This window comes from Hyla sarda, chromosome 4, assembly GCF_029499605.1.
Source record: "Hyla sarda isolate aHylSar1 chromosome 4, aHylSar1.hap1, whole genome shotgun sequence".
In the NCBI taxonomy this organism is placed as follows: Eukaryota; Metazoa; Chordata; class Amphibia; order Anura; family Hylidae; genus Hyla; species Hyla sarda.
This window is the reverse complement of record NC_079192.1, coordinates 136,008,216-136,022,870: the sequence shown is the minus strand read 5'-3', so window position 1 is coordinate 136,022,870 and position 14,655 is coordinate 136,008,216. Positions and strand designations below refer to the sequence as shown.

The following is a 14,655-nucleotide window of genomic DNA, read 5'->3' as shown; positions in this document are numbered from 1 at the left end:
GTGGATGAGATGGCCGGTGTTTCTGGTCATTGGACAGGAGAGGAGGAGCAGGAGCAGCCAGAGGAGCTGGAGGGTTATTACGAGGGAGGCGAGACAGAGGACCCAGACACACCGTGGTAGCATGCAGTGGAGATGGAGGCAGGTAGTCCCAGCGAGTCACTGTCACAAATGGCACGATGCATGCTGAGTTGCTTGCGTAGTGACCCCCGAATTGTCAAAATTCGTCAGCGCGATGACTTCTGGATCTCCACCTTATTAGACCCTCGCTACCGGCCCAGAATGGGGGTCTTTTTTACACCCACTGAGAGGGAGGACAAACTGACCTACTTCAGGGAGCTTCTACGCAATCGGCCACATGGTCCATCCGCTCGCAGGTCTGACTCGGGGGGCCCTCTGCGCTCACCTTCCACTGCCACGGCTGCTGGGGAGGGGTGGCAGGAGCTCAATCAGCAGCAGCCTGATTCTACTCACTGATGAGTAGCTTCCTTCAGCCGCATAGTGAAGCTACTCATCAGCAGCAGGTGGACATGGAGCAGGACTTGAACCAGCAGGTGGTGGCTTACCTTGACATGACCCTGCCAACAACCGTTGAAGATCCGCTGGACTTCTGGGCAGCCAAACTCGATTTATGGCCGCAACTAGCGGAGTTTGCCCTGGAAAAGCTGTCCTGCCTGGCCAGTAGTGTGCCATCAGAGCGGGTGTTTAGTGCGAATTCGTCTGTCCACTAAAAATGTGGAGAGACTGACGTTTGTCAAGATGAATCAGGGATGGATCAGCCAGGATTTCCAGCCACCAATGACAGATGGGTCTGAGTAGATTGACCATGCTCCTACATCAAAATTTTCTCTATTGTGGTTGGTTATGAAACCCTCTGGGGCAGACCTGGGCATTGTACGGCCCGCTTGCCACATACGGCCCTTTGATTGGCTCTGACCGGCCCGCGCTGATTGGGGGACAACTATGCTGCCTAATCTGGGGGACAACTATGCTCCTAATCCGGGGGACATCTATGCTGCCTAATCTGGGGGACAACTATGCTCTTAATCTGGGGGACAAGTATGCTCCTTATCTGGGGGACATCTATGCTGCCTACTCTGGGGGACAAGTATGCTCCTAATCTGGGGGACATCTATGCTGCCTAATCTGGGGGACATCTATGCTGCCTAATCTGGGGGACAACTATGCTCCTAATCTGGTGGACATCTATGCTGCCTAATCTGGGGGACATCTATGCTGCCTACTCTGAGGGAAAACTATGCTGCCTAATCTGGGGGACAAGTATGCTCCTTATCTGGGGGACATCTATGCTGCCTACTCTGGGGGACAAGTATGCTCCTAATCTGGGGGACAACTATGCTCCTAATCTGGGGGACAACTAAACTCCTAATCTGGGGGACATCTATGCTGCCTAATCTGGGGGACAAGTATGCTCCTAATCTGGGGGACATCTATGCTTCCTTATCTGGGGGACAACTATGCTCCTAATTTGGGGGACATCTATGCTGCCTAATCTGGGGGACAACTATGCTCCTAATCTGGGGGACATCTATGATGCCTAATCTGGGGGACATCTATGCTGCCTAATCTGGGGGACAACTATGCTCTTAATCTGGGGGAAAACTATGCTGCCTAATCTGGGGGACAAGTATGCTGCCTAATCTGGGGGACAACTATACTCCTAATCTGGGGGACAACTATGCTCCTAATCTGGGGGACAACTATGCTCCTAATCTGGGGGACAACTAAACTCCTAATCTGGTGGACATCTATGCTGCCTAATCTGGGGGACAAGTATGCTCCTAATCTGGGTGACATCTATGCTGCCTAATCTGGGGGACAACTATGCTCCTAATCTGGGGGACAACTATGCTCCTAATATGGGGGACATCTATGATGCCTAATCTGGGGGACATATATGCTGCCTAATCTGGGGGACAACTATGCTCTTAATCTGGGGGAAAACTATGCTGCCTTATCTGGGGGACAAGTATGCTCCTTATCTGGGGGACATCTATGCTGCCTACTCTGGGGGACAATTATGCTCCTAATCTGGGGGACATCTATGCTGCCTACTCTGGGGGACAAGTATGCTCCTAATCTGGGTGACAAGTATGCTCCTAATCTGGGGGACATCTATGCTGCCTAATCTGGGTGACAATTATGCTCCTAATCTGGGGGACATCTATGCTGCCTACTCTGGGGGACAAGTATGCTCCTAATCTGGGTGACAAGTATGCTCCTAATCTGGGGGACATCTATGCTGCTTAATCTGGGTGACATCTATGCTGCCTAATCTGGGGGACAAGTATGCTCCTAATCCGGGCAACATCTATGCTGCCTACTCTGGGGGACAAGTATGCTCCTAATCTGGGGGACATCTATGCTGCCTAATCTGGGGGACAACTATGCTCCTTATCTGGGGGACAACTATGCTCCTAATCTGGGGGACATATATGCTGCCTAATCTGGGTGACATCTATGCTGCCTAATCTGGGGGACAACTATGCTCCTAATATGGGGAAAACTGATGTTTCTGGCCTTGGGCCTATAATTTTTTGAAACTTAGCAGTAGTTAAATACATGTTTAATGCAAATGTAAACATTGATCTTTAAATGTAAGGGGTTATGAAAACCTCTTGGATACTGCAAATGCATGATCCAGACTCATTCTGTGTCTTTCAGGAACTACTTGCCTCCCTGGTGCCTCTGGCCTTGGGCCTTACATTTTTGGATGTTTAGCAGTAGCTAAATACATGCTTAATGCAAATTTCAACAATGATCGTTAAATTCTCGGCGCTCTGCCAGGGCCTTCTCCTACCCTGCCTGGGCCGATCCGAGGACCTCACTAACGAATTTACTAACTAATCTAATCGCTTATAGCGACGGGCGGTGTGTACAAAGGGCAGGGACTTAATTAACGCCATCTTATGACCCTCACTTACTGGTAATTCCTCGTTTTAAGGTTAAATAATTGCAATCCCAGATCCCTATCACGAACTGGTTTCAGTGTGCAACAAGCACCTGTCCTTGAAAGATAGAGACACGCTAATCCGTTCAGTGGAGCGCTAGTGCAGCCCAGGACATCTGAGGCCATAACACACCTGTTATTGCTTGATCTTGCAATTGATCGGGCAAGGTAAGGGGTTATTAAAGCCTCTTGGGTACTGTTGAGGCCTACTCCTGACTGCTCCTGGTGCAAAGTATGGGGTAATTAAACACTCTTGGGTAGTGTTATTGTTAAATTTACTGATAATTTTATCAGTAATAAAATAGAATTTTGCAGAATGCTAACCGTTACACAACGGAACGCTTGTTGCGTGTGATTTTTTAATGAAAAAAAAAATATATATATATATATGGAGAGGGATTAACTCTGCTTAATCCTTTTGTGATCTGATCTTTTGGAGACAGATGCGCTTACACACATGTAATAACCAAATTTCAAACATTGTGTGGTTTATTATTTTTGAGAAGAATGTCTTTTGGTGCTCCACCGTCCTGCATTATAGAGTCTTCTGAACTGCTGTATATGCGCTTGTTTTAAAAAAACAGGTATTTTGTCAGACAATTTCAATAACATTTTGCGTTTTTTTGGGGGGGATTGTGAAGCCTGGGTGTGTACTCGTGCATCAGCCAACTCCAGGCTGTGTCTTTCAGGCAATCTATGGGTTCTTGATGCCGCAGAGGTGGGGCCTGGGTCTGGGAATTTAAAATTTTTGGATTGCGGGTGCTACCAAAAAAGATGGACACACCCTAATCCGTTCAGTGGAGCATGTGTGTTACATCTGAGGGCGTAACACACCTGTTATTGCTCGATCTCAGGAGAAGGGGGGTTCATCATCGGGAGAAGAGAGTTGCAGGTTGCCCTTGAGTCAGCAAGGCGGTAGCACGGTTGGCGGTCAGTGTGGTGTGGCAGTAGCGGAAATTCTGGAGCCAAACGTGCCCGGGGGAGACCACCTGCTTCGCGGCAGCTTACCTTTCCGGGAGTTAGGGGGTTACCAGCACCGGTCGATGAAAGATAGAGACACGCTAATCCATTCAGTGGAGCGCGCCCCGGAAATCTGAGGGTATAACACACTTGGTATTGCTCGATTTTGCAATTGATCGTGCAAAGGTAGGGGGTTATTAAAGCCTCTTGGGTACTGCTGAGGCCTACTCCTGACTGCTCCTGGTGTAATGTATGGGGTAATTAAACACTCTTGGGTAGTGTTTTTTTTTTTTATTTACTGATAATTTTATCGGTAATAAAATAGAATTTTCCAGAATGCTAATCGTTACACAGCGGAACGCTTGTTGCGTGTTATTTTTTAATGAAAAAAAATAAAAAATACGGACAGGGATTAACTCTGCTTCATGATTTTGGGCGAAAAAAGTCCTTTTGTGATCTGATCTTTTGGAGACAGATGCGCTTACACACATATTGAATTAGTTTATGTAAAAAAATTTCAATGTCTTTGGGTGGTCCACCGTCCTGCATTATGGAGTCTTGTGAACTGTTGGATATGCGCTTGTTCTTATACAAAGGTATTTCTTAAAAAAATTTCTAAAATGTTGTTGTTTTTTGGAGGGGATTGTGAAGCCCGGGTGTGTACTGGTGCATCAGCCAACTCCAGGCTCTGTCCTTTAGGCAATATATTGGTTCCTGATGCCGCAGAGTTGGGGCCTGGGTCTGGAAATTTCAAATTTTTGGATAGCGGGTGCTACCTATGAGAAATCTTTGTCAAAAATTTCATATATTGTGTTGTTTTTTTGGGGGGGATTGTGAAGCCCTGGTGTGTAGTGTACTAGTGCATCAGCCAACTCCACGCTGTGCCATTCAGCCACTAAATGGTCTCCTCATGCTGCCAACACCTCCACACTGTGCCATTCAGCCACTATATGGTGTCCTCATGCTGCCAACACCTCCACGCTGTGCCATTCAGCCACTATATGGTGTCCTCATGCTGCCAACACCTCCACGCTGTGTCAGCCACTATATGGTGTCCTCATGCTGCCAACACCTCCACGCTATGTCATTCAGTCACTATATGGTGTCCTGACACTGATGCCACCACCATGCTCTGTCATTGTGCTGCTGTGCGGCAGTGATTCTAAGAGCGATGCTGGTAATCTGCATGCTATTCTGAACAACAGTATTATTTCTCTACCCCAGAACACTCCATATGCGTTTTAGGACACATTAAAGTGTTCTATACCCCTATAGAGGCTGTATGTAGGCTAGAAATAGCCTTTTTTAATATCGATTCTATCGAATTTTTGAAAAGTTTGCTCATCTCTAAATATAGCCACATAACTAATATTCTGGACTTTGGTATTTTTTTTACGTTTACGCTGTTCACTGTACAAGATTATTAACATCATATTTGAACCCCTTAGGGTACGTTCCCACTTGGCGTATTTTGCTGTGTATTTGCAGCTGCATATTTTATTTCCCTTGAAGTTAATGGGTAGGAAAATATTCAGCAGCAAATACGCAGCAAATATGCAGCAAAATATGCCACGTGGGAATGCACCCTAAAAGTGCAACTTTCACTAAGAATATGCTTGTGAAGCTGCACACACAGTGCACTGGGGCTTCACAAGCATACTCTTGGCATACCTATATCAATAAATTTGGCTGTTTTATACTAACAAAAACACAGTTTTAAAATTGCTCTGGCAGTCAGGCAACAGTCTCTGCTCACGTCGCGCAGCTGATTAACAGCCGGCGCATGCTGGAGAGCTACAAAGGGCTGCCACAGGTAGGCGAGCCCTGTGTGCTAATCAGCTGTGCTACATAAGCAGAGAGATGGCAGGCTCCACCTCTACGACTGCGCCGACTATGCCAAATTTATTGATATAGGTATGCCAACAGTATGCCTGTGAAGCCCCAGTGCACTGTGTGTGCAGCTTCACAAGCATATTCTTGGTGAAAGTTGCACTTTTAGGGTACATTCCCACCTGGCGTATTTTGCTGCGTATTTGCTGCTATGTATTTTCATAACCATTGACTTCAATGGGAAATAAAATACGCAGCAGCAAAATGCACCAGGTGGGAACGTACCCTAAGGGGTTAAAATATGCTTGTGAAGCCGTAGTGCACTGTGTGTGCAGCTTCACAAGCATATTCTTGGTGACAGTTGCACTTTAAGAACAATGGACGTAAATGTACGTCCTGATGCGCTGGTACATCAAAGCTGACAGCGGCGTTTAAAGGGACATGTCAATGCTCCCTGGTGGGCTAGTGGGGTGGATCGCCCCCCCGCAGCGTGATCGCAGGGGGGCGATCCACTATAGAGGTAGCCGGAGGACTTACCTCTGCTTTCTCCTGTCCCGCGGCTCTGTCATTGATAGAGCCTGGCTGGACTAGGCTCTATCAATGGATCACAGAGCACACAGATTAATAGCATTCAATAGAACTCTATTCATCTGTCTGAGGAATCTAATGATTCCTTCTATAAGTGTAATAAAGTGTAAAAAATAAAATAAAAAAGTTTTAATAAAAGTTTGAAAGACACATTAACCTAGTGGTCTTCAAACTGTGCCCCTCCAGATGTTACAAAACTACAATTCCCAGCATGCCAGGACAGCCGTTGGCTGTCCGGGCATGCTGGGAGTTGTAGTTTTGCAACATCTGGAGGGCCACAGTTTGAAGACCGCTGCATTAACCCCTTCCATGTTAAAAGTTCAAATCACCCCCTTTTCCTATATAAAAACATGCAAACATAATAAAAATAAACATATTTAGTATCGCTTCGTGCGTAATTGTACAACCTATTAAAATATAACATTATGTATCCCGTACGGTAAATGTAAAAAAAATACCAAACCACAGATTTGCAATTTTTATAATATGCCATAAAAAAAAGTTAAAAAGCGATTAAAAAGTCAGATCAATGCCAAAATGGTACAGATACAAAAAACAGATTATGGCGCAAAACATGAGCCCTCATACAGCCTGGTATGCGGGGAAAAAATAAAGCTACAGGGGTTAAAAAATGGCAATTAAAAAAATTTGAAAACGTTCATAACTAGTAAAACATGACGTAAACGATACAAATCTGGTATTGCTGTAATCAGGCGCCTAAAGTATAAAACTAACATGTTATCTCAACCACAAGGTAAATGGCGCAGAAAAGAAAAACACCAAATCTGCTAAATTATCTTTTACTATTTCAATTTCACTTCCCTTAATATATATATATTTTTGGGTTCAGAGAATATGTTATTGAAAAATTAAAAGGTATCATTAGAGTAGGTAGTTATGGTTATTATAGGGCGAGGAGGAAAAAATTAGAGCGTAAAAGCGAAAATTGGCCGGGACAAGTGGATCGTCATGAGGGACAAGTAGATTTTGCTCCATTTTAGTCCCGTGGACAAGTAGTTTTTTTATAAAATTTCCACACCCCTGGACTTCTTTTCTGGTCTGCCATCTAGCAGACCAAAAAAGAAGATCGCTAATAATACTGATCAGTGCTATGCATATCACTGAACAGTATTAGCAATCTAATGATTGCTATAAATATTCCCATATGGGGGACATAAAAAGTGTAAAATAAATGTGAAAAAAAGTTTTTAAAAAAATTGAAAAAGCCCCTCCCCCAATAAAAAATTTTAATTGCCCCTTTTCCCATTTTACAAAAAAGAAAAAAGCGTAAAAAATGTTCTTTATAAACATTTGGTATCTGCATGTGTGTATATGTCTGAACTATCAAAATATAATGTGAATGATCTCATACAGTGATCAGCGTAACCGGTAAAAAAATAAAAATAAAAAAGGGAGAAATTGTTGCTTTATGGCCACATCGCATCCCAGAAAAATGTAATAAAAAGTGATCAAAAGTCACATATACACAAAAAAAGTCATGATAAAACTACAGATCACGACGCAAAATATGAGCCCTCATGCAGCCCTGTTTACGGAAAAGTGAGTGAGTTAGAGGGGTCAGAATAGGGCGATTTAAAACATACACTTTTTTTTTTTTTACATTTTTTAAGTAATACTAATAAGTAACAATAGAAAAGCATGTAAACATGGGTATCATTTTAACCTCTTCAGGACATAGGGCGTATGGATACGCCCTGCATCCCGAGTCCTTAAGGACCGCGGGCGTATCCATACGCCCGTGGGAATTCCGGCCCCCACCGCTAGCCGGTTGGGGACCGGAGCCAGATGCCTGCTGAAATCATTCAGCAGGCATCCCGGCATATCGCCCAGGGGGATCATTATGCCCCCCATGTCGGCGATCGCCGCAGATCGCTGGACAATTCAGTCCAGCGATCTGCGGCGATTCCGGGTCAATCGGGTCTCCAGTGACCCAGTGACCCGGAATTACTGGCCCCGAACAGCCAGAGTCTGCAGGGGTGAGGTGGCACTGGTGTCACTCCCGCACCCGCTCCGCCCCTCTTCCGGAGGACGTGAGCGGGTGCGGGACGTGCACCCAGGGTGCTGGGGACCCCGATCCCCGGCGTCAATGTTGGGATCGGGGCCCCAGGAGCAGCGGCGGCGGTGACGACGAGGGACTGACTCTCCGGCGTGGATCGTTGGAGGTGAGTGACAGCCTCCTGCTGTTGCTTAGCAACAGCTCCCAGCATGCAAAAAGGGCATGCTGGGAGCTGTAGTTATGCAACAGCAGGAGGCAGACCACCACAACTCCCAGCATTCCCTTATGGGCATGCTGGGACTTATGGTTTTGCAACAGCTGGAGGCACATTTTTTCGATGGAAAAGTGTACCTTCAGCTGTTGTATAACTACAACTCCCAGCTTGCACAAACAGCTAAAGTGCATGCTGGGAGTTGTAGTGGTGCATCTGCTGGTTGCATAACTACAACTCCCAGCATGCCCGTTGGCTGTCGGTGACTGCTGAGAGTTGTAGTTTTGCAACAGCTGAAGGCACACTGGTTGTGAAACTCAGAGTTTTTTTTACCTAACTCAGTGTTTCACGACCGGTGTGCCTCCAGCTGTTGCAAACTACAACTCTCAGCAGTCACCGACAGCCAACGGGCATGCTGGGAGTTGTAGTTATGCAACAGCTGGATGTCCCCCCCCCCAATGTGAACGTACAGGGTACACTCACATGGGCGGAGGATTACAGTAAGTATCTGGCTGCAAGTTTGAGCTGCCGCAAACTTTCTGCTGCAGCTCAAACTGCCAGCGAGAAACTACTGTGAACCCCCGCCCGTGCGACTGCCCTAAAACCCTAAAAACACTGCACTACACTAACAAGAAATTAAATAAAAAGTAAAAAACACTACATATACACATACCCCTATACAACCCCCCTCCCCTCCCCAATAAAAATGAAAAACGTCTGGTGCGCCACTGTTTCCAGAACGGAGCCTCCAGCTGTTGCAAAACAACTCCCAGTATTGTCGGACAGCCGTTGACTGTCCAGGCATGCTGGGAGTTTTGCAACAGCTGGAGGCACCCTGTTTGGGAATCACTGGCGTAGAATTCCCCTATGTCCACCCCTATGCAAGTCCCTAATTTAGGCCTCAAATGCGCAAGGCGCTCTCACTTTGGAGCCCTGTCGTATTTCAAGGCAACAGTTTAGGGCCACATATGGGGTGTCGCCGTACTCGGGAGAAATTGTGTTACAAATTTTGGGGGGTATTTTCTGCTTTTACCCTTTTTAAAAATGTAAAATTTTTGGGAAAACAAGGATTTTAGGTAAAAAAAAATTTTTTTTTTTACATATGCAAAAGTCGTGAAACACCTGTGGGGTATCAAGGTTCACTTAACCCCTTGTTACATTCCCCGAGGGGTCTAGTTTCCAAAATGATATGCCATGTGTTTTTTTTTTTGCTGTCCTGGCACCATAGGGGCTTCCTAAATGCGGCATGCCCCCAGAGCAAAATTTGCTTTCAAAAAGCCAAATGTGACTCCTTCTCTTCCGAGACCTGTAGTGCGCCAGCAGACCACTTTTCACCCCCATATGGGGTGTTTTCTGAATCAGGAGAAATTGGGCTTCAAATTTTTAGGGGTATTTTCTGCTATTACCCTTTTTAAAAATTAAAATTTTTTGGGAAAACAAGCATTTTAGGTAAAAATTTTTTTTTTTTTTTTTTACATTTGCAAAAGTCGTGAAACACCTGTGGGGTATTAAGGTTCACTTTATCCCATGTTACATTCCCCGAGGGGTCTAGTTTCCAAAATGGTATGCCATGTGTTTTTTTTTTTGCTGTTCTGGCACCATAAGGGCTTCCTAAAGGTGATATGCCCCCCAAAAACCATTTCAGAAAAATGTACTCTCCAAAATCCCCTTGTCGCTCCTTCCATTCTGAGCCCTCTACTGCGCCCGCCGAACACTTTACATAGACATATGAGGTATGTCCTTACTCGAGAGAAATTGGGCTACAAATACAAGTAAAAATTTTGTCCTTTTACCCCTTGTAAAAATTCAAAAATTGGGTCTACAAGAACATGTAAGTGTAAAAAATGAAGATTGTGAATTTTCTCCTTCACTTTGCTGCTATTCGTGTGAAACACCTAAAGGGTTAAAACACTGAATGTCATTTTGAATACTTTGGGGGGTGTAGTTTTTATAATGGGGTCATTTATGGGGTATTTCTAATATGAAGACCCTTCAAATCCACTTCAAACCTGAACTGGTCCCTGAAAAATACTGAGTTTGAAAATTTTGTGAAAAATCGGAAAATTGCTGCTGACCGTTGAAGCCCTCTGGTGTCTTCCAAAAGTAAAAACTCATCAATTTTATGATGCAAACAAAAAGTAGACATATTGTATATGTGAATCCAAAAAAAAATGTATTCGTAATATCCATTTTCCTTACAAGCAGAGAGCTTCAAAGTTAGAAAAATGCAAAATTTTCAAATTTTTCATCAAATTTACGGATTTTTCACCATGAAAGGATGCAAGTATCGACAAAAATTTACCACTATGTTAAAGTAGAATATGCCACGAAAAAACAATCTCGGAATCAGAATGATAACTAAAAGCATTCCAGAGTTATTAAAGTTTAAAGTGACAGTGGTCAGATGTGCAAAAAACGCTCCGGTCCTTAAAGCCAAAATGGGCTCCGTCCTGAAGGGGTTAATTGCATTGAACCTCAGAATTAAAGGGGTACTCCGGTGGAATTTTTTTTTTTTTTTTTTATCAACAGGTGCCAGAAAGTTAATTCTATTTCAAAATCTTAATCCTTCCAGTACTTTTCAGCTGCAGTATGCTCCACAGCAAGTTGTTTAGTTCTTTCCAGTCTGACCACAGTGCTCTCTGCTGCCCCCTCTGTCCATGTCAGGAAATGTCCAGAGCAGGATAGGTTTGCTATAGGGATCTGCTTGTCCTCTGGACAGTTCCTGACATGGACAGAGGTGTCAGCAGAGACCACTGTGGTCAGACAGAAAATAACTACACAACTTCCTGTGGAGTATACAGCAGCTGATAAGTACTGTAAGGATTAAGATTTGTTAGTAGGACAAATTTACAAATCAGATTAGCTTTCTGGCACCTGTTCCTCTCCTTCTAAAATCCATAACTTTTTTTATTTTTCCATCCACAGACCCATATGAGGGCTTGTTTTTTTCTGTGACCAATTGTGCGTTGTAATGACACACTTATTTCCATTCATTAAAACTTTTTTTAATCTTTGTTTTTTTCCCAAACCATAGGAGATGATCGCCATTGCCAGCTGGGAGCTGGTGAATAGAGCTCCAGCGACCATCTTAACTCATCGGACCCCAGAAATCTCGCTGTCAGTGCTTCGATGAGTCTCAACAGATACCGCAACTGCTTTAGTGCAGTGATCAGTATTGATCATGGCATCTAAGGGGTTAATGGCAGAAATCAGCAAGATCGCGGATGTCCACCATTACTGGTGGGTCCCCGGAAACTGGGATCTGCCATGCATAAACAAAATGCAGCGCTCATTTGCAATAAGTACCAGGGCCCCAGGACGCACATTTACATCCAATGTCCTTAAGGGGTTAAATATATTAAAGATTTTAATAAGCTTCAGGAAGAAAGAGTTTTTAAGAAGCCAACAGTATAACAAGGGGGGAACAATCTGAGGTTAGTTGGGGGAACATCGTGAGAAATTATTATTTTACTGAAAGAGTAGTAGATGATTGGAACAAACTTCCAGGAAATGTGGTTGGTAAATCCACAGTAGGTTAATTTAAACCTGCCTTGGATAAATATAAAAAAAAAAATATATATATATATATATATATATATATATAAATAAGGCAGATTAGATATACCACATGGTCTTTTTCTGTATATAATCTTCTATGTTTCTATGTCCACAAGGAAAGTATACTTTACGATCACTGCCCTAGTAGAGAATATTGGTCCTCAAGACATGTAGCTCAACATTAAGTATATATACACTTGACAAAATAGAGTTTTTATGTAAAACCAAAAAGGTAAGAAAATGTGGACTATCCCTAATTGGCACTATTAATCTGATGGAGCATTATGCATTGCTTTGAATTTTTTAGAGGACACTATAGGTAGCACTATTACTATAATAATCAATGTGTGGATGTAATTTAAACATGGCACAAGTCAACCTGAAGGGGAGCTGCCCATACAATGCAGCTCTTTATTCTGATTCACAGTGGTGGGTCCTGTGTATAAGATGCCCTTTTAAGACAACCCATTTAAGAAAAAAAATTCAACAAATGCTTTCTAAATGCTAGTCTGTCAAAGTCTTTTATACATTTAATTGTGAACATTAACATGATGTTTTGGCAATTTGTTTAGAAACAACACCAACAGGGGCTTTACTATGCATTCTTCCCTTTACTTGTACTGTGGTATTGCAAATTGGCAATAAAACAATCATAGTTTAAGATATACTGGCCATAATACACATCTTACTATATGATTTTCTGAAATAAGGCTTTAAAGTATGATTGCAGCAGGAGATAGAACACTTTGGCTACAGTTCCGTATCCAATTAGATGCTCTCTACTAAATGAAACCACATTGTACAAAACATTATAAAATGGAGTCTGCATGAAACTGACTTGTACTTACCAGAGAACCACTGGAAAATACGGTCTACTATTTCAGTTTTAATCTCTCCATTAAATTGTGCATGAGACTGTGGGAAGGCTCTGTAAAATGCTGTGAATATGGCTTGCGACAAGTAGTCTGGATACATCTGCCAGAAAACAGTTTAGGTTACCAAAATCTGCAAATATTTTTGAAATTTAAGAAAACATTTTAAATATATAGTACAAAGGCACACATTTTAAAATCAGGGCTGCCATCAGAAATTTTTACACAGCTTAATGAAAATATGCAGCCTTAACAACTTATCCCCTAGGGGATAAGTGTCTGATCACAGGGGGTCCAACCACTGGGACCCCCGACGATCTCCTGCACAGGGCCCTGGCTCTGCCGCAGCTCTCCTGTACAGGAGGCATGCCAGTCACAGCATGACGCCGCAGTCAACACGCCTCCTCCATGTAGTTCTATGGGAGAGGCAAGGAGGGAGCGTTTGTTCCTCCCCGCCTCTCCCATAGAGCTGTATGGGGAGGGGGCATGGACGTGGCATACCTTCAACCTCACAGAGGTCGACGATATGCACATTAGCTGCTCACACAGAGAGGCAGTGTTGGGGCCTATTTGGGAGATCGCGGGGGGGGGGGGGCACCCAGCAGTCGGACCCACCTGCGATAAAACACTTATTCCTTTCCTCTTATAGTCATCCATGGGAGAGAGAACTGGATAAACAGTTGCCTCCTGGATAAATATTTGCCTCCTGTGTCCTTTTCCTTATCTTCTGCACTTTACGCTCCCCTGATTCTTGTTCTTCTCATTCAGTGCATTCTCCTCTTGTTCTATTCTTCACTTCTTGGCTTTTGTCCGTGTGCGTCTTTGTTCTGTGTTGTGTTTTGTCTTGTCGGTGCATCTCTCAGCCTTCTTTGTGCCTATGGTCTACACAGCCAGATGGCATTCTCCTCCCAGCTTCTAACTCCCTCATAGTAGTTACCATCCCTTTCTAATATTTATGGCTCTTATGCCTTAGATGCCATGATTTAGTTGGTTCCCTATTTTTGACTTGACGGTTTTATCTTGCTTATTTCTGTGTGCATTGTGTTTCTCAGGTCCACCAGGCCCATTTGTTCACTTTTTGTAACTGAAATTTGTCCTTATGTTTTTGTTTAACCCCTTAAGGACTCAGGGTTTTCAGTTTTTGCACTTTCGTTTTTTCCTCCTTACCTTTTAAAAATCATAACCCTTTCAATTTTCCACCTAAAAATCCATATTATGGCTTATTTTTTGCATCGCCAATTCTACTTTGCAGTGACATTAGTCATTTTACCCAAAAATGCACGGCGAAACGAAAAAAAAAAATCATTGTGCGACAAAATCGAAGAAAAAACGCCATTTTGTAACTTTTGGGGGCTTCCGTTTCTACGCAGTGCATATTTCGGTAAAAATTACACCTTATCATTATTCTGTAGGTCCATACGGTTAAAAAGATACCCTACTTATATAGGTTTGATATTGTCGTACTTCTGGAAAAAATCATAACTACATGCAGGAAAATGTATACGTTTAAAAATGTCATCTTTTGACCCCTATAACTTTTTTATTTTTCCATGTACAGGGCGGTATGAGGACTCATTTTTTGCGCCGTGATCTGAAGTTTTTATCGGTATGATTTTTGTTTTGATCTGACTTTTTGATCACTTTTTATTCA

General features: G+C 43.4%; 1 protein-coding gene across 15 annotated transcripts in view; it reads right to left on the bottom strand.

The window, feature by feature from the left end:
* FAM227B (family with sequence similarity 227 member B) overlaps nt 1–14,655 on the bottom strand; it is a 266,903-nt gene that overhangs the window by 123,163 nt on the left and 129,085 nt on the right. For all 15 annotated transcript variants that reach the window (XR_008892487.1, XM_056572242.1, XM_056572253.1 and 12 more), the window contains one exon: nt 12,981–13,107. Coding sequence is in view for 14 of the 15 variants with exons in the window: in XM_056572242.1 (XP_056428217.1) it covers nt 12,981–13,107 (127 nt within the window). In the remaining variant the exon portion in view is untranslated. The remainder of the gene's footprint in view (nt 1–12,980; nt 13,108–14,655) is intronic.